Raw genomic sequence first — 25,953 nt, 5'->3', positions numbered from 1 at the left:
AAAAAAAAGAAAAAAGCCTAGACAAGAAATCATTAAGAAGAACCAGGCTGATATCCTAAAACCAGAGGGTAAAATACCCATTGAAAGAATCCACTGATCACTTTCTGAAATGAAAACTCTAAGAAAATCATAACTAAATTTCAGAATTATCAGATCAAGGAGAAAATACTGCAAGCATCCAGAAAGAATTCAAATATCGAGGAGCCACAATCAGTATTACCTAGAACCTACCAGCTTTGACTTTAAAGGATTGAAGGACCTGGCATATGATATTTTGAAGGGCAGAGGAGCTTGGAAAGCAGCCAAGCAGCAACTATTCAGTAAAATGAAGCACTATCTTTCGGGGGGGGGGGGGGGGAGGAATGGACATTCAATGAAATATGTGAATTTCATTTATTTTTGATGAAAAGAACAGAGCTGAACAGAAAATGTGATCTTCAAATATAAAACTCAAGAGAAGCATAAAAAGGTAAAAAAAGGAAAGAAAAGAAGATATGTTTAACTCTTGAGAACTGTAACTTTGTTAGAGGTATACTTAGAGGGTTTAGATATAAGTTGACTTTAATGTGATGACTATTAACAAGAAACTAGGGTAGAAAAGGGATTGTCTTGAAAGAAAAGGAAAGGGGAGGTAAAATCGGATAAATTACTTCACATGAAGAGGCAAAAAAGACCTATTGCAATTGAAGGAAAGGAAGGAGGGGAATGAGTACTGTGTGAACCTTAATATCATCAGATTTGGCTCACAAAGAATATCAGACATATGTCTCACTCTATAGGGAACTAGGAGGGGAAAGAGGAAAGGAAAGGCGCAGAGGCTAATAGAAGAGAGAACAGAAGTAGAAGGGAAAAGTATAAGGAAGGGGAAGGGGCTGTAAAAGGGGAGGGCTGTTTGAGAGAGGTGGTGGTCAGAAGCAAAATACTGGGGAAGAGGGAAAGGAGAAAAGGAAAGAGAAAAGTCTAACTTGGAGAAAATAAGATGGTAAGAAATTCAGATTTAATCATTTTAATTGTAAATGTGAATGGGATAAATTCTCCTATAAAATGGAAGTGTATAGCAGACTGGATTAAAAGCCAGAATCCTACAATATGTTGTTTACAAGAAACACATTTAAAGCAGAGAGATGCACACAGAGTAAAGGTAAAAGGCTGGAGCAGAACTATCATGCTTTAGCCGAAGTTAAAAAAAAACAAAAAACAAAAACAAAAACAAAAAACAAAGAAAGCAATTCTGATCTCAAATCAAGCAAAAGCAAAAATAAATCTAATTAAAAGAGATAAGAAAGGAACTACATTTTGCTAAAGGATACCACAGATAATTAAGTATTATTAATACTTAAACATATGCACCAAGTGGTATAGCATCTGAATTCCTAAAGGAGAAGTTGAGAGCTTCAAGAATGAATAGAAAGCAAAACTATGCTAATGGGGGATCTCTTGCTCTATCAGAAGTAGATAACTTGAAGCACAAAATAAATGAGAGAGAAGTTAAGGAGGTAAATAGAATTTTAGAAAAGTTAGGTATGATAGACCTTTGGAGAAAACTGAAAGGAGAAAATGGAACTTACACAAAAACTGACCATGTATTAGGGCATAAAAACCTCAAAATCAAATGCAGAAAGGCAGAAACAGTAAATGTATTTTTGTTTCCAGATCATGATACAATAAAAATTACATGTAATGAAGGACAAGGGAAAAAATAAACCAAAAATTAATTGGAAACTAAATAATATAATCCTAAAGAATGAGTAGGTGAAACAACAAATCATAGACACAACTGATAATTTCATCTTAGAGAATGACAATGATGAGACAACATACCAAAATTTATAGAATGCAGACAAAGCAGTTCTAAGGGGAAATTGTATATCTTTAGATGCTATAGCATAAAACAGAGAAAGAAAAGATCAATGAATTGGGCATGCAATTTAAAAAAAAAAACCTAGAAAAAGAACAAATTTAAAAACCCCAATTAAATATCAAATTTGAAACTCTGAAAATAAAAGAGAAGATTTTTAAAAGTGAAAGAAAACTATTGAAATAATAAACTAGTTTTATGGGGGGGAAAAACATAGATAAATCTTTAGTTAATTTGATTAGGAAAAAGGAAAGAAGAAAATCAAATTGTTGATATCAAAAATGAAAAGGGTGAACTTTCCACCAATGAAGAGGAAATTAGAGCAATAATTAGGAGCTACTTTGCCCATCTGTATGCCAATAAATCTGATAATCTAAGTAAAATGGATGAACATTTACAGAAATATAGATTGCCCAGATTAATAGAAGAGGAAATAAATTACTTAAATAGTCCTATTTTAGAAAAAGAAATTGAACAAGCTATTAATCAATTCCCTAAGAAAAAATCTCCAGGGCCAGATGGATTTACAAATGAATTCTATCAAACATTTAAAGAATAATTAATTCAGTACTATGCAAACTATTTGAAAAAAATAGGGAAAGAAGGTATCCTAGCAAACTTCTTCTATGACACAGACATGGCACTAATACTTAAACCAGGTAGGGTCAAAATAGAGAAAGAAAATCATAGACCAATTTCCCTAAAGCAAAAATTTTTAATAAAATATTAGCAAAGAAATTATAGCAAGTTATCACCAGGATAATATACCATGACCAATGTAGGATTTTTACCAGAGATGCAGGGCTGATTCAATGTTAGGAAAACCATTAGCATAATTGACTATATTAATAATCAAATTAACAGAAATCATATGATTATCTCAATAGATACAGAAAAAGCATTTGAAAAAATCTAATACCCATTCCTATTAAAAATACTAGAAAGCATAGGAACCAATGGAGTTTTCCTTAAGATAATCAGTAGCATCTATTTAAAACTATCAGCAAGTATCATATGTAATGGGGATAAACTAGAAATATTCCCAATAAGATCAGGGGTGAAACAAGGTTGCCCAGTATCACCATTATTATCTAATATTGTATTAGAAATATTAGCTTTAGCAATAAGAAAAGGAAAACAAGTTAAAGGAATTAGAGCAAGTGATGAGAATCTAATTACTCTTTGTAGATGATATCATGGTATACTTAGAGACTCTTAGAGAATCAACTAATAAACTCCTAGAAACAATTCACGACTTTAGCAAAGTTGCAGGATACAAAATAAATTCACATAAACTATCAGCATTTCTATATGTTGCCAACAAAGTCCAGCAGCAAGAGATAAAAAGAGAAATTCCATTTAAAATAACTGTAGATAATAGAAAACATTTTGGAATCTACCTACCAAGGCAAAGTTAAGATTTATATGAACACAATTACAAAACACCTTTGACATAAATAAAAGTCAGATCTAATCAACTGCAAGAATATCAAGTGTTTATGGGTAGGCTGAGCTAATTAATAAAAATTAAAATTCTACATAAATTAATCTATTTCAGTGCTATACTAATCAAACTCCCAAGAAATTATTTTATAGAGCTAGAAAAAAAAAGTCAAGAATTTCAAGGGAATTAATTAAAAAATGCAAATGAAGGTACCAGACATAAAAGTATATTATAAAGCAGTGGTTATCAAAACCATTTGGTACTGACTAAGAAATAGAGTAGTTGATCAATGAAATAGGTTAGGTTCAAAAGACATAATAGTCAATGACTATAGTAATCTAGTGTTTGATAAATTAAAGTCCCTAGCTTCTGAGATAAGAACTCACTATCTGACAAAAAGTGCTGGGAAATTTGGAAATTAGTATGGCAGAAACTAGGCATTGACCCACACCTAACACCCTATACCAAGATAAGGTTGAAATGGGTTCATTATTTAGACATAAAGTATGACATTATAAGCAAATCCAAAAAAAACCCCCAAAAACCAAAAAACCCAAAGCATAGTTTACCTCTGAGATCTGTGGAGAAGGAAGGAATTGGTGGCCAAAAAAGAACTAGAGTACATTATGGAATGCAAAATGGACAATTTTTATAATATTAATTTTAAAAGGTTTTGTACAAACAAAACTAATGCAGACAAGATGAGAAGAAAAGCAACAAACTGGGAAAAAAAAATCTTTATATCAAAAGGTTCTGATAAAGGCTGCATTTCTAAAATATATAGGGAATTGACTCAAAGTCATAAGAACACAAGCCATTCTCCAATTGATAAATGGTCATAGAATATGAACAATTTTCATATGAAGAAATTAAAAGCATTTCTAGTCATATGAAAAAATGCTCTAAATCTCTATTGATCAGAGAAGTGCAAACTAACTCTTAGGAACCACCTCTCAGATTGGATAACAGGACAAGGTAATGATGAATGTTGGAAGGGAAAACTGAGACAAACATTGTTGGTAGAGTTGTGAACTGATTAAACCATTCTGGAAAGCAATTTGGAATTATGTTCAAAGAATTATCCAGCAGTGTTTCTACATAAAGACATAAGAAAGGGAAAAGGACCCACATGTACAAAAATGTGTGTAGCAGCCCTTTTTGTAGTGAAAAGAAACTGAAAACTGAGTGGTTGCCCACTCAATTGGAGTTGTAGCTGAATAAATTATGGCAATTAAATGTTATAAGAAACAATCAGCAGGCTAATTTCAGAAAGGCTTGGAGAGACTTACATGAACTGATGTTAAGTGAAGTGAAGAACCAGGAGAACATTGTACACAGCAACAGCAAGATTATATGGTGATTGATTCTAACAGAAGTGGCTCTTTTCAATAGCAAGGTGATTCATACCAGTTCCAATAGACTTGTGATGGAGCGAGACCTCTGTATCCAGAGAGAGGACTATGGGAACTGAGTATGGATCACAACACAATATTTTCACTTTTTTGTTCTTGTTTGCTTGCTTTTTGTTTTCTTTCTCATATTTTCCTTTTTGATCTGATTTTTCTTTTGCAGTATGATAATTATAGAAATATGTATAGAAGAATTGCACATGTTTAACATATATTGGATTATTTGCCATCAAATAAAGGTAGGGGTAGGGGAGAAAGAAAAAAAAAATTGCAACACAAGGTTTTGTAAGGGTAAATGCTAAAACTATATATGCATATATTTTGAAAATAAAAATAAAAAATGACCAGGGAACACATAGTGAAATAATTCATCCCTCCAAAAAAAAAAAAAAAGTCAAATCTTTGAAGAGCTCCCCTAAAAAAAAAATTTAAGGTTCAATCAAATCAGTATGTTTTATTACAGTCAGAAAACAAGAATACATTAAGCAACAGACACTGTATTCACTCTGGAAATATAAAGAAAGGCAAAAAACACAATTATAATACTAATAAAATGGTAAGTTCATTTTGACAAACTTTTTAAAAGCACCAAAGCATATTTATATTGCAAAAATTGCTCAATAATGATAAATATAAATGAACTTATATAGTCATTTACAATGATAATAACAATAGCCAACATTTATATAGTGCTACCTCATTTGATCCTCAAAACAAACTTGTAAGATATAGGTATGTTAGAGTTCTCAGCTTGATCACAGCTTTGAAGTTTTATTATTCTATGTATTTGAAAATAATAAAACCATATCTTCTTTGTAAATTATTTCAATCTTTTCACTAAATCAATATGCTCATCTCATCTTTCACCCCTCAATTAAATTATTGAGATTTGCCTGGCAATTAGCAGATTATTCAGTTTCTTAGTAAAGTATTTGGCCAACATTCCATTAATAGAAAAACTTGATGCCCTTCCCAAGCAAAATATCACTTCCTTTATTCTCTCTTTGTTGAAATTTTATTATACAAGGATGGGTTAGTCTAACCTTTAGAATAAAAACTTAGTGACCAGAAACTGGAAACTACGCAGATGCCCATCAATTGGAGAATGGCTGAATAAATTGTGGTATATGAATATGGAATATTACTGTTCTGTAAGAAATAACCAGCAGGATGATTTCAGAAAGGCCTGGAGAGACTTACATGAACTGATGCTGAGTGAAATGAGCAGAACCAGGAGATCGTTGTATATTTCAACAACAATACTATATGATGATCAATTGTGATGGACATGGCCCTCTTCAACAATGAGATGAACCAAATCAGTTTCAATAGAGCAATAATGAACTGAACCAGCTACACCCAGCAAAAGAATTCTGGGAGATCACTATGAACCACTACATAGAATTCCTAATCCCTCTATTTTTGCCCGCCTGCATTTTTTATTTCCTTTACAGGCTAATTGTACACTATTTCAAAGTCCGATTCTTTTTGTATAGCAAAATAACTGTTTGGACATGTATACATATAGTGTATTTAATTTATACTTTAACATATTTAACATGTAGTGGTCAACCTGCCATCTGGGGAGGGGGTAGGGGAAGAAGGGGAAAAATTGGAACATAAGGTTTTGCAATTGTCATTGTTGTAAAATTACCCATGCATATATATCTGGTAAATAAAAAGTCATTTAAAAAAAAGAATAAAAACTTAGGATCTGACTTTTTTAACCTATCTCTTTCTTAGGATACATTGGAAATGTGCACCAAGGAAATTGAATTTAAATGCATACTGTTTGCCCTCTGTTATTTCCACGCTGTAGTGGCAGAGAGGCGTAAATTTGGAGCTCAAGGTTGGAACAGAATCTACCCTTTCAACAATGGAGACCTAACTATCTCTATCAGTGTTCTTTTTAATTACCTGGAAGCAAATCCCAAGGTAAAAAAAAAAAAAAAAAAAAAAAAAAAGGCTTGCCTAAGAAGAGCAAGTTACATGATGATCACAAAGTCAATTTTTCCTCCCTGAGGTTGTGGGTTTATTAGCATGACTGCTCTCTGTCTCCTATCAGTTTTTTGTTAACCTCACCACATGAGGGCAAGCCCTGTCTGGTGTCAGGAAAGGAGTTGCATAGGGGAAAGTCAGAAGGCAGAAGCATTATCTTTGGCTCCTGAAAATGCTCCACCACATGCCAACCCTAGAATACACAGTGACAATGAGGGATGTACCAGGTGTACCTGGTTGAAGGGATTTTCTGTATAAATCAACAGTAGATGTCTTGTGCCTTGATGGAGGGAAAAAAAATCAATCTATACATGGCTTCCTTTTCATTTCCACAACTCTCTTTAATGCAGTTGTCACTACTCTTAATTATTAGAGGGCAGCTAAATGGCACAATTGAATACCAGGCCTGAAGTCAGGAAACCCCAAGTTCAAATTCAGCCTTGGACACATAGCCGCAATGTGACTTGAGGAAAGTCACTTAATCTTATTTGCCTCAGTTTCCTCATCTGTAAAATGAACTGGAGAAGGAAATGGCAAACCACTCCAGTATCTTTTGATAAGAAACTCCCAAATGGAATCACTGAGAATTAGATAATGACTGAAATAGCTAAACAACAAATGTCTCACCTGTTAACCTATCAGGTCTTCATTGAAGATACTCTTTCTGGTACCTTCGAAACTATCCTCCTTTCATATCAGATTGATTATGCCTCAATATAGCCACTTTACCCCTCTGCTCAGACCCTTGAATTGCTCCCCAGTGCCAAAAGTTTAAATTCCTTAGCCTAGAGTTAAGATTCTGCAGTTTGGTGGTAATCTTTCTAGTTGTAACCTTAGGACTTAACTCCAGGTATGTCATTCTCCATTACTGTTCTCATTACTATTTCTACTCCTGTAGGCTCTCTCACTTTCTACCTTCAATTGATTTTTTCTTATTCTTTAAGGCCATGCTCAGATTTCACAGCCTCCATAAAGCTTATTTTGATTCCCAATAAAAAAATATTCCCCCCACCCTGCACTTAGGTTTTCACCTTTTTAAATTCATACATCTATCAATTAATTCTGCCAGACTCCTTACTAGATTCCAAAATCCATGAAGGCAAGGATCATTTTATTCAATGAGCATTTTTATAAATGCCAAAGCAGATCATAAATGGCTGAAGCTGTTTAAAGTTGCTCTGTTTCCTTCCACTTAAAAAGCAGAACAACCAAGACAGCTAGTGTTGAAAAGAGAAACCAAGGGGCAGCTAGGTGGCGCAGTGGATAGAACACCAGCCTTGAATTCAGGAGGACCCAAGTTCAAATCTGTCTCAGACACTTAACACTTCCTAGCTATGTGACCTTGGGCAAGTCCTTAACCCCAGCCTCAAAAAAAAAAAAAAAAAAAAAAGAGAAACCAAGGTGAGAGGTCCTTATACCTAGTGATGTTTGTAAAGAGATCATTGCCTGCAGAGAAATTCATTGATGGCTGAAGTTATACTGCAGGGCAATGCTTTAAGAGCTAGTCTGTTTCAAACAAAGTTAGGCCTGCATCCTCACACAAATTTGCATTTTAGAATCTCTATCGCTGAGGAGGTCTCAAGGTTGAGATTTTAAATCTAATGCCTCATTTGAAATGGAAGAGTAGGGAAGAGAGGCCACCTCTGACTCAGCCCTGCTTAACTCTCAAGTTTACTAACTTTCTCGCAGTAAGGATAGATGGTGGCAATATCAAGCGTATATGATCGAAGGCTCCACTAGGGGGTGTGCAAAGGCAAGAAGAAAAGATTGAAACACTTAACATCTTATCTGGGACTAAAAAATCAAGTTACTGGGTAAGGTAAGGTAGATAAATCACTTATGATGTGTAAGAATTACACATTCTGAATTACAATCATTCCTTAATCCCAATCTAGAGTTGGCTATAGATCTTCATAAAGCTCTAGTGTACTCACATTAACATTACCAGGGAAAAGAAATCTTATGACAATACCTTCACACACACACACACACACACACACACACACACACACACACACACACACACACACACAAATTGAGCCAAAAATCAGACGTCTTGTTTTCTTTCTCTTTTTGTTGAAATAGTCTGCCCATGAGGATTTTAATGGGAAGAAATGGATTATTATAATAATAATAACTAATATTAATACAGTAACTTGAGTTTTACAAATCCCTCGTTTTAGCCGTATAGCCACCCTGGAAGGTTTTATCCTCATCTTACAGATGAGGAAATTAAGTGACTTTTGTCTGAGGCTGAATATTCACCTGTCTTCTCTAAAAAAGCATTTAGGAGTCCTGGAAAAACTATTCCAGAGGAAAGGTAGGTCTCATTGTACATATAACAAGATTCTAGTTGAAATTTCTGCCAAAAACTTAGAATCATCTCTTAGTTAGAAGAAAAGATTTGCAACTGTTTAGCAGTTTTCTTTTCAGTAAATATTTTTTTTAATTAAAAGCCATTTACAAGCATTCCCCTCTCTTACTATGAACTTCTTCCTCTCCCCCACTTTGAGGTATAAAAATCAGGTAACCATTACACAGAAAGCCAAAGGAAGCAGGCCCTAGACTGGTCATCAAACCCGTATTAAAAATTACTTTTTCTTTTTCCTGCTATGTTCAATGCTTAATCCTTAACTGGTTCACCTCTCCATTTGAATTTCCTTTCTGGTTTGAGCTCTGATCATTACTTGAGGATATTGGATGCAGGACATTCAGGTGACAAAGCACAATCTGAGTACTGGCTTTACCAGACTTCCATGCTCAGTCTGATGCTGCTTCTCCTCCTTTCTGCTCAGGACACTAAACAAAACAAATTTAACAAACACTTAATAATTACCTTATGTAAGCTTGAGTACCAGGGTAGATAGAAAGTTACATCAAGATCTCTGCCCTCAAAAGGGTTTACAATCTACTCGGGGAAAAAAATCATGTGAAATAAAGCCTGGATTTAGTGGAGGGAACTATATTTAATTCCAGCTCTGCCACTTATTAGCTGTGTAACATTAGAGCAGAAATATCAAACATTTGGTCCTGCATTTCACTTTGAACCAAATTAAGTGAAATTGGGAAATATTTAACAAAATAAAAAAATACAGTAGAACATACATAATATTAATACATAGTTTTCTGAGTCAGGCAAATCACAGGGATCCTCATGTATGATTTGAGGGGAAGAAGGATGCTGTTTTATCACTGGCCCAGTATCACCACCTATGCCTCAGTTTACTCATCTTTAAAAAGAAAGTATCCTAAGGTCCCTTTTAGCTTTATATCTCTGATCCTATGAAAATAAATTCTTCTAAAAGTTCCCCACAGGGATTGACTGTTTCTTCTAGTAAAGCAATCACACTTTCTCACTATTGAACTATTTCCTGGCATTGAACTTACCTTTGGAGCTGAGACACACTGGGGAATAAACCGTGATCAGGAAAGATAATCAGAATCTTCCCTATCTCATAAAGCCAAATCAATGACGGTAGATCTCTCATAGCAGAGGTAGGAGATTGATGACCTAATATGTATGTTTTTGTTTAGGAATCCTTCATTGCTTAGGCATTTGAGCTAAGTACAGAATTGGCTTGATATAGGGAAAATAGCAACTTTGAGGTCAATGGGAGGATAGTATGCACCCCAAAAAAAATCTAATTTAGGGGGGAAAAAAGAAAATCAAGCAAGCAGTGAGTCTGTGTGCTGATAAAATAGAACAGGAAAAGGAAAAAGCAATGACAACTTTAAAAGAAAGTGAAAGGTCATGAGAATAAAGATGGCACAATCAACAAGCATCAATTATAAAGAAAATTAAATATAATATGTAGAAAAAAAATGAAAATTCTTGTTCTGACCTCTCTGTGCCTCTCCTAAGGTGCCATGGGATGATCTACGCTACCTTTTTGGGGAAATTATGTATGGAGGCCACATCACAGATGACTGGGACCGCCGACTCTGTCGGACATACCTGGGAGAATACATTCGAACAGAGATGCTGGAAGGAGAGTTGCTCTTGGCCCCTGGATTTCAGATCCCTCCCAACTTAGATTACAAAGTGAGTAACCATGCCCCTCAAGAATGGCTAACAAATTAAACATTAGCAATATAGTAGCAGAAAAGGTTAATGCCCTCCCTTGGGCTCTTTGATAGGAGCCTTTCAATATAAATGGATTATCAATAATTGAGTAAAAAACCAAGGCAACTAAAATAACTTGAGATTTGAAATACAATAAGAGGAAATTTTCTACTTGTAGTGGGGAGGAAGTGGGAGTAACCATAAATAGCATGAGGATTTGGGATTGGTGAAGAGGTTGGAAGTGGAGTTTGGGAAGATCAGATATAAAACCATTTAGTAAGCATGAGGGACACATTGTCTAGCAGTATCATCTTGGTTTCAGATGCATTCTTTCTTAAATCCTATTATTGGGTTCTATTTTCCCCACCCAGGGTTACCATGAATACATAGATGACAACTTGCCACCTGAAAGTCCCTATTTATATGGTCTGCACCCCAATGCAGAAATTGGTTTCTTGACAGTCACCTCTGAGAAGCTATTCCGAACTGTTCTGGAAATGCAGCCCAAAGAATCTGACTCAGGAGCAGGAACAGGAGTATCTCGAGAGGAAAAGGCAGGAAAATTTTAATTAAATATTTCAGACACAGACTGAGAGAAAAGGACAAATGGGAAACTTTTGATCTCTCAGTCCTCAGATTATAAAAAGCCCAATGTTTTTAGCTGGTTGCTATACAACTCTTCCTTCTTGGTCTCTCACATCATGCTATATAAGTGAGAAAACCTTGGCAACATCTAGAAATCCTTGGTAATGAAGAATCAGGACTGAGACATATTTGCATGTTGTTTTTTTTATTTATTAAAAGATAACTTTTCATGACTTCTGCTGAAAGCTCTTAAACCCTAAATATTACAAAAAAGCAGGGACAACGTCAACCTATTTCAATTGAACCCTAAAGAATTAAATCATTTTCTGGTGGCAGCCAGACTATCCTCTCCTTGTTTCCTTCAGAAGCTCTGATTTATGGATATTTTGGTCAGGAACACTGACCTTACACATAGCAAGACATGAAAAAAAATTTTTTTTTTTTTTTTTTTTTACTTCCACAACTATAATACTACAAAACAAAGACCTTCTAGCCTAGTGATAAGTAATGGGAATATATTGGGATTTTGCAGGTCAAAGCTGTACTAGATGAAATTCTTGATAAGCTCCCGGAGACATTTAACATGACTGAAATTATGTCAAAGGCAGCTGAAAAGACACCTTATGTAGTAGTCGCCTTTCAAGAATGTGAAAGAATGAACATTCTGACTAATGAAATGCGTCGTTCATTGAAGGAGCTGAATCTGGGATTAAAGGTGAAAAATATCAAATGTAAATGAAAATCTGGTTTAGAGAAAAGATCACCCACAGTGGGCATAGCTCCCTGCACTGCCAAACAAACAAAATCCCCATGTTCCCTCACATAATACAGTGTTATCTGTATGAAACTATATCCTAAATACTATGGAATTGAGTAAGAAAAACTGAAGCCCGCCATATGTAGATCTTTCAGGCATTCTGGGGTTCCTTTTATACTATTACCATATGTGCAGTCAGCCACACATAGTATTTGCTATGCAAATGCTTATTCCCTTCCCTCCATTTCTGGAACAGTAACATGTGCATCTAGTATCTAGGTCTTTAGCAGGCTCACACTATTTTTCATATTGATCTCTGTGATCAGAAAAATCAGGCCATGCACACTTGAGCCAACTTAAATGACAAGTTAGCCACCTGTCCCATTTGCAGTACACATGATGATGAGCTAATATCGGCCCATCTCTACTTGGGTTTTGTGTTCCAGGGGGAATTAACCATCACAACAGACATGGAAGATCTTTCCAATGCACTGTTTTATGACAATGTGCCTGATGCATGGGTAACTCGGGCCTACCCCTCCATGATGGGTCTGGCAGCTTGGTATGCTGACCTCATTCTTCGGATCAGAGTGAGTAGTTTCTTCTTTTCTGGCTTTTATGCTTGGCCCAAGACCAAGGATCTCTAAAGGGAGGGATCTCCAACTCCTAGGTCCACTAGGAGAAGGCTTGAGAAATGATTTCCCTCCAAAGTCTCAAAAACTAGTTGTCATTACACGGCAGGAAAGGCCTGGCCTATAACCCTCAAGGCTTCCTGTAACTATGAAAGCATTTCCTGTTAAAAAAAAAAAAAAAAAAAAAAGTATGAAGGGAGAATAGTTTTCACCAACTTGAAAATTTAGAGATACTCCCAATGTGAGCAAGGGTAGACACAAAATGAAGTGTATGCAGGATCAAGTCCTCTGCTGCACTAAGCAGGATGACTTTAGTGTCTTGGGTTGGAACATCTAATCTAATTAAGCTTCAATTTTAAATGAGTCCCTTCTTGACCCTTCTCTTCCCGTTCCCTCATTTAAAATGGAGCCAAACAACAAACTTACGTCATACATAGGAAAGCAGCGAAGCTTCATTGATTGCTTTGTAAAGCCCTGTCTGCTCGCTGGCTTGACAGGCAAGGGAAGGAAGCATTCTAGCATTACCTCTGCTTAGCGAGAGGACAAGGACTGCTTATTCACAAGTCTCCCTCCATGTTTCCTTCCAGGAACTCGAAGCCTGGACAACAGATTTTGCCCTGCCCACAACAGTGTGGTTGGCTGGCTTCTTTAATCCTCAGTCCTTCCTCACTGCTATCATGCAATCCATGGCCAGGAAAAACGAGTGGCCTCTAGATAAGATGTGCCTTGCTGTAGAAGTGACCAAGAAAGCCAAGGACGATATGACCGCCCCTCCAAGGGAGGGGGCCTATGTATATGGCCTCTTTATGGAAGGTAAAAAGGCAACTTAACAAAACTTTGAGAGTTCTACAATTCAAACATGTCACAAAGCTTTCAGCAAGGAATTGTATGTAAAGCTGGGGTCTGAGAACAGTAAGACACTTTTAGTAGATGTGACCTGAGTCATGGCCTGGAGCTGGAAGGACAAGGAAAATGATGATTCTGAGAATACATCCCAACAAACAGGATTGCAGAGAGAAACTATTCCGATTGGTTTGGGTTTAAAATTAATTTATTTTTTGAAAGACACTTGGTATTTCAATAGTTCAGGAAGCTTGTATGTATAGATGTACTAATACATATATCAATTAGCAACTTCTCTCAGGTCCCCCTCCCTGTGAGTTCTAAGTGACTTGTCCTGTGTAACAACATTTGAACCAAGTTTTTCTAAGGCTAGTTCTCTAGCCATTATACCATATTGCCTCTTGCAAAATGCAGCCCTTTTATAAGAAAAGTTTAAAATCTTTTATAAGAATGGTTTAAAACCTTTTGAAAAGCAGTTTTTGGTCACTTTCAATTGATGACTACTTTCCTGTAACCCTTCTGTATCAGGGGAAATGACCTGATAAAGTAAAACATTCAGAATACCTGCCCTTCCCTTCTAAGATTAAGTCCCAGGAAGTTATCCATACATATGGGAAACCAAGAGGTTGAAGGCTATGATCAAGTTTCTTTCTCAAAAAAGGCATTTGGGGAGGAGAAGGAGGTTGGTTGAGTGCAAGCCTGAGTTCATTAAGCTGAATTTCAAAAATTCTACAAATATGCCCACATCCTCTTCTGTCCCTCCCACCAACTGATGAATGACTGATTTTATCCCTTAAATCTGGGAGAATATCTAATGCCAAAAAGAAGAGAGAAGGCTCCCCATTTCCCATATCATTGAAGAAAGAAGGCACAATTGCAACCGTTACTTGTCAGTATTTATTTTGGAATTTCAGGCAGAAAATAAAAACATCATTAAATAGGATGAGTAGAAATAATGGTTTGGTTAAAAGCAAGTACCTTTAATACATATTTATGAATACATACACACACAAGACAGACATGTATGTCTGTATAAAATATAGGTATGAAGGTTGGTCTCTCTGCTAGAGCTGTGATTTCTTGCCACAGCAAATAGAAGGCTGAGGGATCAGGCTCTGGAAATACCAATTTTAAACGATGAAACTCAAGGGAACTTCATTCATCTGAAGGTTTTGTGTAAAGTAATTCCTGAGTGCATAGTGGGTTAACCGAGTCAGTTGTAACGTGCACGTAATTACCCCTATGAAACCCTATTTTTAGCAAATTCCATTTTTAGCTATTTCTGTGACAGTTCAGGCCCTGGCAAAAAGCCTCTACTCTTCAGGAGCCAAGACTTGTGTCCCATAAGCACTTCTCCGAGGGCAGGAAGGGGCAAAGACAGGGCCTCTCCCTTTCTCCCCCTTCCCTGACTTACAATACTGCCAGCACACCAAATGAGAAATAGCAGCCTTCACACAGGCTCTGGGCTGAACCATATTGTTGATTGCAGGGGCTCGCTGGGACACCCAAACTGGAGTCATTGCAGAAGCTCGGCTGAAGGAGTTAACACCACCCATGCCCGTCGTCTTCATCAAAGCCATTCCTGTAGACCGTATGGACACCAAGAACATATATGAATGTCCTGTCTACAAAACCCGAATCCGTGGACCCACTTATGTCTGGACTTTTAACCTGAAGACCAAAGAAAAAGCAGCTAAGTGGATTCTAGCAGCTGTTGCATTGCTCTTACAGGTTTAACTTTCTCTCTGGATTCTACATCTGCCACCCAAGATCCCCTATGCCAGATTAATGGCCTAACCACAACTCCAAATTAGAAACTCAGAAACTCAGCCTCACAGTTTGTATTTTTTTTTTTTTTTTTAAACAGGGCTCATATGGGGTTTTGGGGTTTTGCTTTTTATTTTCTTTTCAAATAATCAAGTTGTTTCTTGGCAAAGAACATCCGGACTAACTGGGGGAAGAAAGGTATCAGATTAAAATATTAATACCAATTTGTCATAATCGTCTTATTTACTTTTATTTTAACCTCAGCTCAAGCCCTGAAAGCCACCAGAAATAGGCTCTTTAGAGTCAGAGGACCAATTCCCAGCACTCAAGGAAAACAGAACCAACAATATGGTCTTGACTTCCCAAAAGTCTAAATACCTCTCTCTCTGGCTGCCATTATCTGTCAGGGATGAGGCTTAGCAGTCATACTTCCTCTGGTCACTTCCTATTTAGATGGATCATAACTCAAGCAGTAAAAAGCAAGCAGGTCTTCTGGCACCAGCCAGTCCTACTATGCCAAATCCCTAGGTTTGTTAAGTGTTGAAGAAGAGCCCAGCCTTTCTATCATTCCATTTGGAGACACCATTTGGGGCCAGGCAAACTTTGTGGTTAAAATACAAAAACTTTTCTTAAGTCTTGCATTTACCATTTTTAATAAAACTGCTATATATAACATTACTTCTCTGCCTTTTTGACTACAATGCTATTCCAAGAAAGCTACCAAGTTGATAATCCTAAAGTACAGGCCTCATCACTTCTCTGCTCAAACAAGATTTAGTGGTTTTTCACTGCCTCAAGGTTAAAAAATAAAGACTCCGCCCCCCCACTTGGCATTTTAAAGCCTTTCACAATCTGCTTTAACCAGTACTTCCTAGGCCCAATAACAACACTCCTCTCATACTTTTCTCCTGCCAAACCAACCCAGCCCACCTGTATCTCTCTATACACAATGTTTCATCTCATTTTCACACATATTTTCCTAATGTCTAAGGAACTTCTCTTACCTCTCTCTACACCTCTTCAATTTTTTAAGGCTTGGTTCAAGTACCATCTCCTTCAAAAAACTCACATAAGGATTTTTTTTTTTTTAAATGATTAGATAAGCATTAACACATGTCCAGTTGGAAGGTGGGGATGGGATGATGGATTCAGACTTGAGGCCTAGGATTCTAAATCCATTAATTAGCTGATCTAAGTTTATTTTTCTTTAAAATGATGCAACTGTAATAGATGATCAATCTGAGGAAAGTAAATTATTGCTAAAGCACTGTGGAAAGCAATTTTATGAATACAAGTTGAATGGGGAGAGGTATCGCCATTTCTCACTAGCCAGCTAAAGGTGTAGCTGTTAGTCTCTTCAGCTTCTGGGTTAGGGAGGGAGAGGGGAGTCCTACATGAGTCTCAGGCCATTTATAATCAGAAGTAATGCTGCCCAAGATTATGTGATAATCAGCTATGACTTATATTTAGCTCTCTCAGCAATATGTTGTTGATCCAAGACAATTTCAATAGAATTGCATGCGATTGAGTAGAGATCTGACTATGAAAAGCTAGCTTTAAAAGGTAAAGCAGGAAGAAGTAGATGGGAAAGCTTTAAGAACAAGGTAGGTCCAAGAGAAGAGCTAAAAAATACCTAAAGAAAATTTTCAGGTCATGAATGAAAAGTGTGATCTTCAAGTAACATGTATATTGAGACTTGGGGCAAATGTGAGATAAGACTTAAAAATAACAGCAAGAATGTTTTATATCAAATATGAAGAACGAGTGGTTCAGTGATTCAAAGTAATTCCAATACACTTTGGACAGAAAACATCCTCTATATCCAGAAAAAGAACTAAGGAGATTGAACATAAATCATGTTCAAAGTTTACTTTTCTCTGCCTTTTTCTCTTCCCCCATGGTTTTTCCTCCTTTGCTCTGATTTTTCTCTCCCAACATGATTCATAAAACAATGTATATTAAGAAAAAAAAATATTAAGACTTCTGTGGATATTTATCATATGACAAATCAATTTTTCCTCTAAATACTCTCAAATACTCAAGTACTTAAAACTATCTTAAATGTAAGTGGTATGAGAAACTCTAAACATGGAATAATTTACTAAAATGGAAGGATACAGAGACCCTTCATGCCAAGCTAGACAACTTACACACAGCTATGGTGAAGCCTACATATCCTATATATTTAGTGGCCAGACCTAAGTAGCTAATGCTTTCGACTTAAAAAGATGGGTGGGTTTAAATCCTACCTTGGAACTTACTTAGTCCATCTGTAAAATGAGGGTAATGATATCCACTATGCAGAGCACTCCGCAAAACTTTTAGGTTAGTGTCAGCTTTTACTACCTCTATTATTACAGAAAGGAAGAATAGGAAGGTCATGACATCCACAAAAAATGATAGTCCTGTTGTACCTTGCCATGGCCAGATCATGGAATGTCTTAATCAGTCTTGAATTTATGGTGATTAAATGGAAGGTAACCAAGATGGTCAAGGATCTGAAATTCATGACACAGAAGGTACTAGATGTGTTTAAAGCTGAAGAACAGAAGATTCAGGGTAGACAACAGCTGTCTTACAGTATTTGCTGTCTTTAAAAGAGTGACACTTGTTCTGCCTTGGCCTTAAAAGACAAAAAGAGGAATAAACAATACAGATTGCAAAGGAAAAGATTTAGGCTTTGTAAAACAAAACATCTTATAACAATCAGGCCCTTCTAAAATTGGAATGGACTGCCATGAAAACTAATGTAAAGTCTTCCAGAAAAAGTTCAAATTGAATTTAGTGGCCTCTGACCTCCCTTATCAAATCTGAAACTTAAGGTTTATGCTGAGAATGGAAGGAGTAATTTGTACCCTACCTTCTGGTGTCTAGTCTTTTTTTGCATTTACCTAGGCAAAGCAAGGGAGCTATCCCACCCACCAAGGCCAAAGAGCTGACCAAACTATCTCCAAATGTTTCAAAGGATGATTAAGCTTCTAAGTCTGAGATCAAGTATCCAAGATAAAACCAGGATTAAAAAGGAAACTGTTCTGCAACTTAAAACTACTTCAATGACTGAGAATTTGCTTTTCTGTGACTGATTTTTAAGTGCCCATTTCTAATTTTTGTAGTATAAAGAAAGAGGAGTTACTATCCTAGTTTTCTTGATGAGGACACCTCCAGAATGGTAATTTGAATTATCACAGGAAAAAAACGAATGAAATCAGAACATGGAGCCAGAACTGCTGATTTCTTAAGCTGTAGCTATGTCACAAGACTGTTTACATTGGTCCCACATAATATAAAGGAATGCTAAACTTGTTTATCCAAGTTTCTATCCACAGCCCTTGCTGGCTCTGTACATTCTTTTGGTTTCTCCAGTCTCATCGTTTTACAAGACAATTTAATAACTACTTTGAAGCTTACCCCTGACAAATGGTGAATAACTGCTCTGGGATAGTTGCTGGTTGTCAAAGGCGCCATATACTTAATATACCAAATCTGTATGGTTGGTAAAATAATTTTATCACTGGGAAATTCCAAAGTAAAAAAGCAAAACCACTGGATACTAGAATAAACAGCTACATCTAGAGGGACAAAGGACAATATAGCTAGTCCTCTAGCAACAGACAGTTGTTCTTTCTGGAACCCATCTTGAAAGTTCAAGTCAAAGATCAGATTAAGAAACCTAGAGGTATTATTCTTGTCAAGTTCTGTATGAATAACAGCTGGGTATCAAAGAGAGAAGAGTCCCTTACTCAAAGATCACTTATTTTGGATACTACTATTAGCTAACTGATCCAAATCTAGAACATCTCTTCTCCTTAGCTTTAAGTTACATGAACAACAATAAGACGTCAGCAAAAAAGCTACTCCAGAATCTGATGCCTTTGGCTCACAAGCTATTAGTTACAGCCAACTGTGGCAATAGGCCAGGGTTGTTCTTTCTTGCAGTGTCAGAAGATGAAAAGTTCAAATTATCTTTTTACCGCCTTAATGGTTTTGATCCTTTCCTTCTAGCACAGGAAATCTGTAGCGAGAATGCACTGAGCATTTATTAAGTACTTACTATATGCTATAAAAAAAACTTAGTTGGAAGATGAAAACGGTGTTTAAAAAATTCATCATTTCTTCAATACTGTTTTAGATTCATCCAATGAAGAAAAAGATTTCAGGTCTCTGAGTGAATTGTACTGAGCTAACCTCTGCCTCAACTTGAAATGATCAAAACAATAGTGAGATTCAGTCGAGAAGGGCAGAAATCTCACCTACCAAATGGTCATAAGGTTCTGTACTCAGAAGAAGTTCTTAATCAGAGGAGTCACCATCTTCACCCACAGCTTGACATACCGACTTGGCTGCTCAAAAGTGGCTGCTGACACCAAACCTGACCTTCGGTAAAGCTGCTCTTGTTCCTAAGGAAATTTTTAAAAATTTAAAAAAAAAAAAAAAAAAAAAATTAGTCAAGTTTTATCTAGCACCAAACCAAGTAAGAGTAGCCTACAACCAAAGAATTTTCTTAAATAACAAACAAAAGTGTTCAACATGGAACCTTCAGGATGGTGACTCAAAATTCCAATTATGATTGAGAGCAGGACAGAGCAAAGTACAACTGAAGGGCTACAATTTCTAAGTTTAAAAGTTTTGTTTGTTTTTTTTTTTTAATATAAAAATCATCTTTACCTTCAAGGTAGTTGAGCTTTATATTTGGGGCCAGTGTACTGTAGTTGCCTGTCACAGTGATAACTTCAAGGCAAGCCCTTTTCAAGGTACCTGGGGTTGGTGAGGAATTCCACAGTGTTAAGGATTCCACAAAAGGACTAAGAGTTTCCAGGACAAAAATAGATAGGAGAGATGAAGATGACATCACTCCAAAGAAGCTATGTATACCACACATTCAAAAGAAAGTTTCTGCTGGGAAAGATGGGGAAAAAAGGAAGACAATGAAGATGAGGAAGAAGTAGATGATAGAGAGGAAAATGAGAAGGAAGAAGAGCCCAGAAAAACACCAAGAAAGAGAAAATGGGCAAAAAGAAGGTCTCTAAAGGCAAGAAACATGTGGACATTGAAGAATCCAAAAATTTCACTTTCTTCCCTAGCAACATAAACCTCAAAGCTGAATCTATCACAGACTTCTTTGCAAAAAAAAAAAAAAAAGACCTATCATTGGTATTGTATACTGGCACCACCAGTAAGTTGGCCAATTTGGAATTTGACTCAACTGAAGACATGGAAATGGGGGCTCTGGAATTCAACAATGGCTCTGAAACTAAACTGGAAAAAACAAAAGGGAACAATAAAGACCAAGATGCAAGGATGCTCTTGACCAAGAATCTGCCACATAAAATATCTTGTTTGAAGATGCAAATGATCTGCACCAAGAATGGGACTCCCAAAGGAATTGCCTACATTGAATTTAAGATGGATACAGATGTGTTCAAGGCCTTGGAAGAGAAGCAGGGCACTGAAATTGATGGCCAAGTGCTCATTCTGGACTTAATAGGGAAGAAAAGCCAAAGACAAGAGAACTCTAGAAGTGAAAAGAATAACTCCTGGGGTAGAACAAGAACAAGTCAGCAGACTCCGAGACCACCATGCTGAATGTCCTCTAGAGCACTACAGAGAAGTGCCTGAGAAGGTAACATCCATCAGTTCATCCCTGAATAACCAAGGCTAACCTTAAATTGAATTTGTCACTATGGAAGATTCTTCCCACGGGTTTTTGTAATAGAGAATGAAGACAGAGCCGTCCAGATAGAGTTAAAGAGACCAAATGGCTGAACGCAGTTCCAAGAAATCAGTCCTATAAAATCTCATGCATTAAAAGCCCAAAGACATGATGGAAGAAATTTTTAAAGATTTGTATCAGTTTGTGGTGTCCACAGAGCCTTCAGAGTTTTGTGGACTTTGGCAACTCAGAGGAAGACATCAAAGACAGACCACAGAGAAAGGTGACATCAATGGAAACAAAGTAACCCTGAACAGGGCCAAGCCTGGTGGATTTGGAAGCCAGGGATCAGCAGTGGAGGCCATGGTAGCTTCAGGGGCCAAGGAGGCAGCCCGGGGGATTTTTTTAGTGACAGAGGCCAAGGAAGCTTTGGAGACCACAAACCCCAAGGAAAAATGAAATCTGAATGACTCTCCCTTCTCTTTTCCCTTTCATGTGAATGGACTCTGGGAGTTTTATTATCCTATTGCCTATCATTGACAGAGCATTCTGGTGACATTCCAAGGCAGTCCAGGGTAGTCTAGGAAAGGCCTGGATGGTATTTCAATGAAGAGTGTGAGAGTTTTGACTGGGTGAATGTTCCATAAAAAAAAAAAAAAGAATGACCATATTCATAGATAAAAGTTACTTCACTTTTATCTACGAGTATGGTTTGTAACTTTAGATCCCATATACAATACCATTTCCCCCCAAAAAAAATCCAAATGCTACACATACAAAAATACTATTTTTCCAGTTTCTTTAACATTATTTGTCCTTCTCTAGTACCAAACCTGTAACTTTACATGACCCAGTGTGGCACAGAAACACTCATGAAAATGAGTATCTAGTCATCTAGGGAAGAGTGGATAGCTGTTTTTTCTAGATCAGAAGACTAGCAACCTAATATGAAATACAGGATTGAGAACTCTAGCCACAAAAATCCATGACTCCTGTAAAATTTGGCTATACTTACTTTTCCCCCTACTTTTAGGATAAGAATTTGACAGTGACTAAATCTAATTTCCTCTTTTTATTAATCTATTATATACCCTTTTTGACCTTTTTCCTTGAGCATAAAGACAGTTTGTTACCCCAGGACTATGTGAGAAGGTTTCAGATTAACAGAGGGACCCTACTTCAGCTCTATGTCACAAAAGGATGCAATAATCCTGCCTTCTAATTGTGTTGCTCCCAGGATCCAAATCCCTGGCTAGGAATGATGACACAGAATCCAGCTCTAGTCTCAAGGGGCTGGTTTGAAGAGCTCTCCACAGACTGGGCTCCAGCTTTATGCTTTCAAAATGAATAAGCAGCCAAGATTTCAATTAAATTACCAGAAACACTTGAATTTCCTCACAGGCTCCACAATACAGATGCAAGAGGAAGTCAGCTGACAAAGGTTACAATGCCATTGAGGAGAGCATTTCTTGGGTCACAAGTGGGAGATGTGTGTCCTAAACAATACCAGGAAGTTTTCCACTTCTAATTTATGCACCAAATGCAAGGAAGGGCCTTTGCTTCCTATATATAAATACTTCCCTCCATCCCCTGCTGAGTTCAATATAAGAGTTCCAGTCTTTCCCTGAATGGCACAGGATGCCAATAATTGAGTTCAAAAATTCTTGAGTGGCTGCATTTATAGGATTTGTATAGATACATGTTAGGGGTGAGGGGAGAGAGGGTAACAGTTTTAAGTAGAAGCACCTAGCATACTTTGAAGAATGCTGTGACCTCTATCTCACATGTGATTCATGAGTGTCATTACACCTATGCATGGTGAAATTCATGCAAATTTATTAGAAATGAGTTTTACAATTCCAAAAACACATAAAAAATTTAGACTTCGAAAGAGGAGAGGACATGGAGGTATTGGGAGAAAAGATGAATTATCACCTTCCTGCAAACCTCAAATGTCCCTTGTATTTTTGATAAGGAAAAGTATCCCAATTTTCCCCAAAAGCTAGGATTATATGGGTTTAGTCCCTTGCTATGAACCCCTCATTCAAGAAACAAGGAGTTTAGCATGATCAATATTTATTCATTGTCATTCAGTTGAAACCCAGAAGCAACACTCTGAAAGACATAAAAAGGGATCCAGGGTAGAAGTCCGAAAGGACTCTCTTTCCAAGACTAGGGCACCTAATGTTAGTTGTTAAAATGCAATTTTGTTGACTTAAGGCTGTCTTGCTAACCTGGAAGCAAGAACCCATGAAAACTGGATTCATGAAAACTGGATTCATAGAGAGTTTTAGGTTCACAGTCACATTAACCAAAGCTGTATTGGGCCAGCTATACTTGGTCAGCTGTACTGGATAGAACTAATCTCTCTACTCTGGTTTGTCTTCACTATTCAATTTTTCTGCTTCTGTGAACACCTCAGTCATTCTCTATTATATGTATTGTAAAATGTGAACAGCTAATAAACCGTTTCTAATTGCACCTCCCCACACAACTATCAGGATTATCAAAGTCCAGAGAGGAAGGGCCCAGAGAAACAAGGCAATTCATTTCCCTGTACAACAACAAAGGGGCAAACAATTTCACAATAGCAGTTCCCGAACATCTGGGAGCAAAAGTCCAAAAAAATGAAGTCAACAGCTGAAGTTTATGAACACTGACACAACAGAGTAGAAGTTGTGTGTGTGTGTGTGTGTGTGTGTGTGTGTGTGTGTGTGTGTGTGTGTGTGTGTGTATGACTGGCAAGAGGGGAAAGGAAGCAATAAAGCAAAGCCTCAAAAGGGTTACTGGAATCACTGGGGTCATGACATAGGCCTCCTGTTCAAAGGTGACCTACTAGTATCTAGATCTATATAGCTTTCATGTAGACCTATTCATGCTATTCTATGAAGCAACTGTGAGAAAACTGCTTGTAAACTTTAAATGATTTGGGAAGAGGTAGCCATCCACCCACAGTTAGCAAGGCAGAGGGAGTCTACACCAACTTGCCATGTGACTTGAAGAAAGTTGTTGAGAGGCTTAGCTCTCTGGAGAAGTTTCCTCCATGGCTTTTCTGGCTGTGGGGAAAACTGATACAAAGGATATGTGAGATTTCTTCCGAAAACCCACTTGACCATAATTTAAAATAAAGACAGCCAATCTTATTACTTCCACATCACTTTACAAGGCAAATGAAACTATTAAACTGACAAGTCTAAATTCAGCACAAATACCATCACTAAATGACGTTTGAATACAGTCCCAGGTGAATGATGGATAAACATTTTCTCTTTCCAGGCTATTACTATCTTCTAGATTTCTAGATCACAATACACAGTGTTACTATTTGAAGTGATTAATGGTGTCTCATACTGGATACTACAACATGACTGGTATTAGTCTCGTGGAAAATGGTTGTTTTTACCTCTTTACTGTCCTTTTCAGGTTTCCATAATTAGTCTCCTTTTAACTGATGTTTAGTCAGTTAAATGTTAATGTTAATTAATGTTAACATGTTAATTTAGTTAAAATTTCTGGCTTTTTTGAACTCTTTTTCTCATTTTTCTTCTCTCTTTTTCACATATTTTTTGGACAACTCTATTCCCAAGTAACTTGCCTCTCTTCTGTAAAATACTTTCCTGAAATGACTGAACCCTGCCTAGGAGTTTATATTGAAGAAGTAAAAGATCTAAGCAATTTCTGGCTCTCTTAGAATGGTTCTAATTCTACTCAAGAAGGACTAAGCTGCCAGGCAGCTGTTCTCACCAGGGAAAATAGACTTGGCTGTGCTAGAACTGTGGCCACAGGAGAGTCAAGAAATGATTCTCAGAAAGGTTCCTCTGGGCTTTGTCTACAGGGACCAACCATTCCCATAAAAGGAGGATCCACTCACTGGGGAAAAAAATCAAATTTCTTTTCCCACTCTGATCTAGGCTTCCCAGCAGGAAGCAGTCCTCAGGAGGAACTTGAATTCAACTACCTTCTTGAGTTTTAGTTTATCATTGTGGGTCACAATGGCACACTAATCTCAAAAACTCCCCACTATATATTCCCCAACCCACCTGGTGGAGCTGCTGCTGCAGAGCTCGGTTCTCTGTCACAATTGCAATCTGAGCCTCCAGGTCCCGATGAACTGACCTGTATCCAAAATTAGGAGAGCCAATCAACGTGAGACAGGGCAGACTGCTCCCTGCCAGGTACAGCCACAGGCCTGCAGGGAAAAGGAAACGTGCAGACAGAGGAGATGAGCAAAGAATCTGCTGAAATCCTCTCCAAGTATTGTTTCAACTTAAAATAAATGCATCCAACCACTGCAGTTTTATTGGAAATGAAATGGTTATGATTGGAGGAACAGGAAGGTTGAAACAGGAATGCTATTCTCCTCCCCACCAGCTCTTTCACCATCATGAGCAGAGCCTCTGGTTCTATGTTATCCCTAGCTGTACCTGCCATACTTGCAACAGGCTGGGGGCATTCACGAAGGCTCAGCATAACCTTCAGATACACCAATGGTCAAGACCTTACCCTATTCAGCACTACCCAACTGTTTCCCAGAATGAACTGCTACACTTAGCAGCTTTGGCCCTCTTGCTCAAGCACTAAATAGAATGACTAGGAATTGGCATTTTTGGCGTTTTGTTTAGAACTTTTACAAAGTATCTGTATAGATACAAATGTTCTTCTGTCGACCATCACGGCCAGCCAGTTTTTTCCTCCTCAGAGAATTTCAATTTCCTCAATCTTTTGCATTGCCTTTGACTTGGCTACCACATCCTGACCTGATTATGCTTCTAAGCTGAAATTTAAGAGCCCCATTTTTAACGGGAGGCTAGTGAGTCCTTCCTAAGAATTGTAAGTGAAAGGAAAAGTCTCACTGCACAGCTAACTGCTTCCTGGCAATAAGATACACATAGCTATCAGAATGGGGTGGGTTCAGCAATTCACTCTACCAAACAGAAGGCACAAATA

At 37.2% G+C, this 25,953-nt stretch overlaps 2 protein-coding genes across 11 annotated transcripts in view; one reads left to right on the top strand and one right to left on the bottom strand.

The window, feature by feature from the left end:
- The window catches only part of DNAH17 (dynein axonemal heavy chain 17), a 288,979-nt gene extending 273,401 nt beyond the window's left edge, over positions 1–15,578 (top strand). Inside the window, exons 75-81 of the mRNA XM_074260267.1 lie at positions 6,455–6,646; positions 10,572–10,751; positions 11,144–11,326; positions 11,890–12,072; positions 12,561–12,704; positions 13,334–13,559; positions 15,079–15,578. Of these exons, the coding sequence (XP_074116368.1) occupies positions 6,455–6,646; positions 10,572–10,751; positions 11,144–11,326; positions 11,890–12,072; positions 12,561–12,704; positions 13,334–13,559; positions 15,079–15,326 (1,356 nt within the window). The 3' untranslated portion in view covers positions 15,327–15,578. The remainder of the gene's footprint in view (positions 1–6,454; positions 6,647–10,571; positions 10,752–11,143; positions 11,327–11,889; positions 12,073–12,560; positions 12,705–13,333; positions 13,560–15,078) is intronic.
- PGS1 (phosphatidylglycerophosphate synthase 1) overlaps positions 14,464–25,953 on the bottom strand; it is an 88,131-nt gene continuing 76,641 nt past the window's right edge. For 3 of the 10 annotated variants that reach the window (XM_074260270.1, XM_074260269.1, XM_074260268.1), the window contains 3 exons: positions 25,047–25,195; positions 19,611–19,753; positions 14,464–15,171 (listed from right to left, as the gene is read on the bottom strand). In XM_074260270.1, coding sequence (XP_074116371.1) covers positions 19,634–19,753; positions 25,047–25,195 — 269 coding nt within the window. In that variant the 3' untranslated portion in view covers positions 14,464–15,171; positions 19,611–19,633. Of the gene's footprint in view, positions 15,261–19,606; positions 19,754–25,046; positions 25,196–25,953 lie in introns of all 10 variants that reach the window. The other 7 variants (XM_074260273.1, XM_074260272.1, XM_074260271.1 and 4 more) reach the window with 7 other exon arrangements.

The sequence above is a fragment of the Sminthopsis crassicaudata genome, chromosome 4 (genome assembly GCF_048593235.1).
Source record: "Sminthopsis crassicaudata isolate SCR6 chromosome 4, ASM4859323v1, whole genome shotgun sequence".
NCBI lineage: Eukaryota > Metazoa > Chordata > Mammalia > Dasyuromorphia > Dasyuridae > Sminthopsis > Sminthopsis crassicaudata.
Note: the sequence above shows the minus strand (reverse complement) of the source record. Positions and strands in the feature narration are given on the sequence as shown.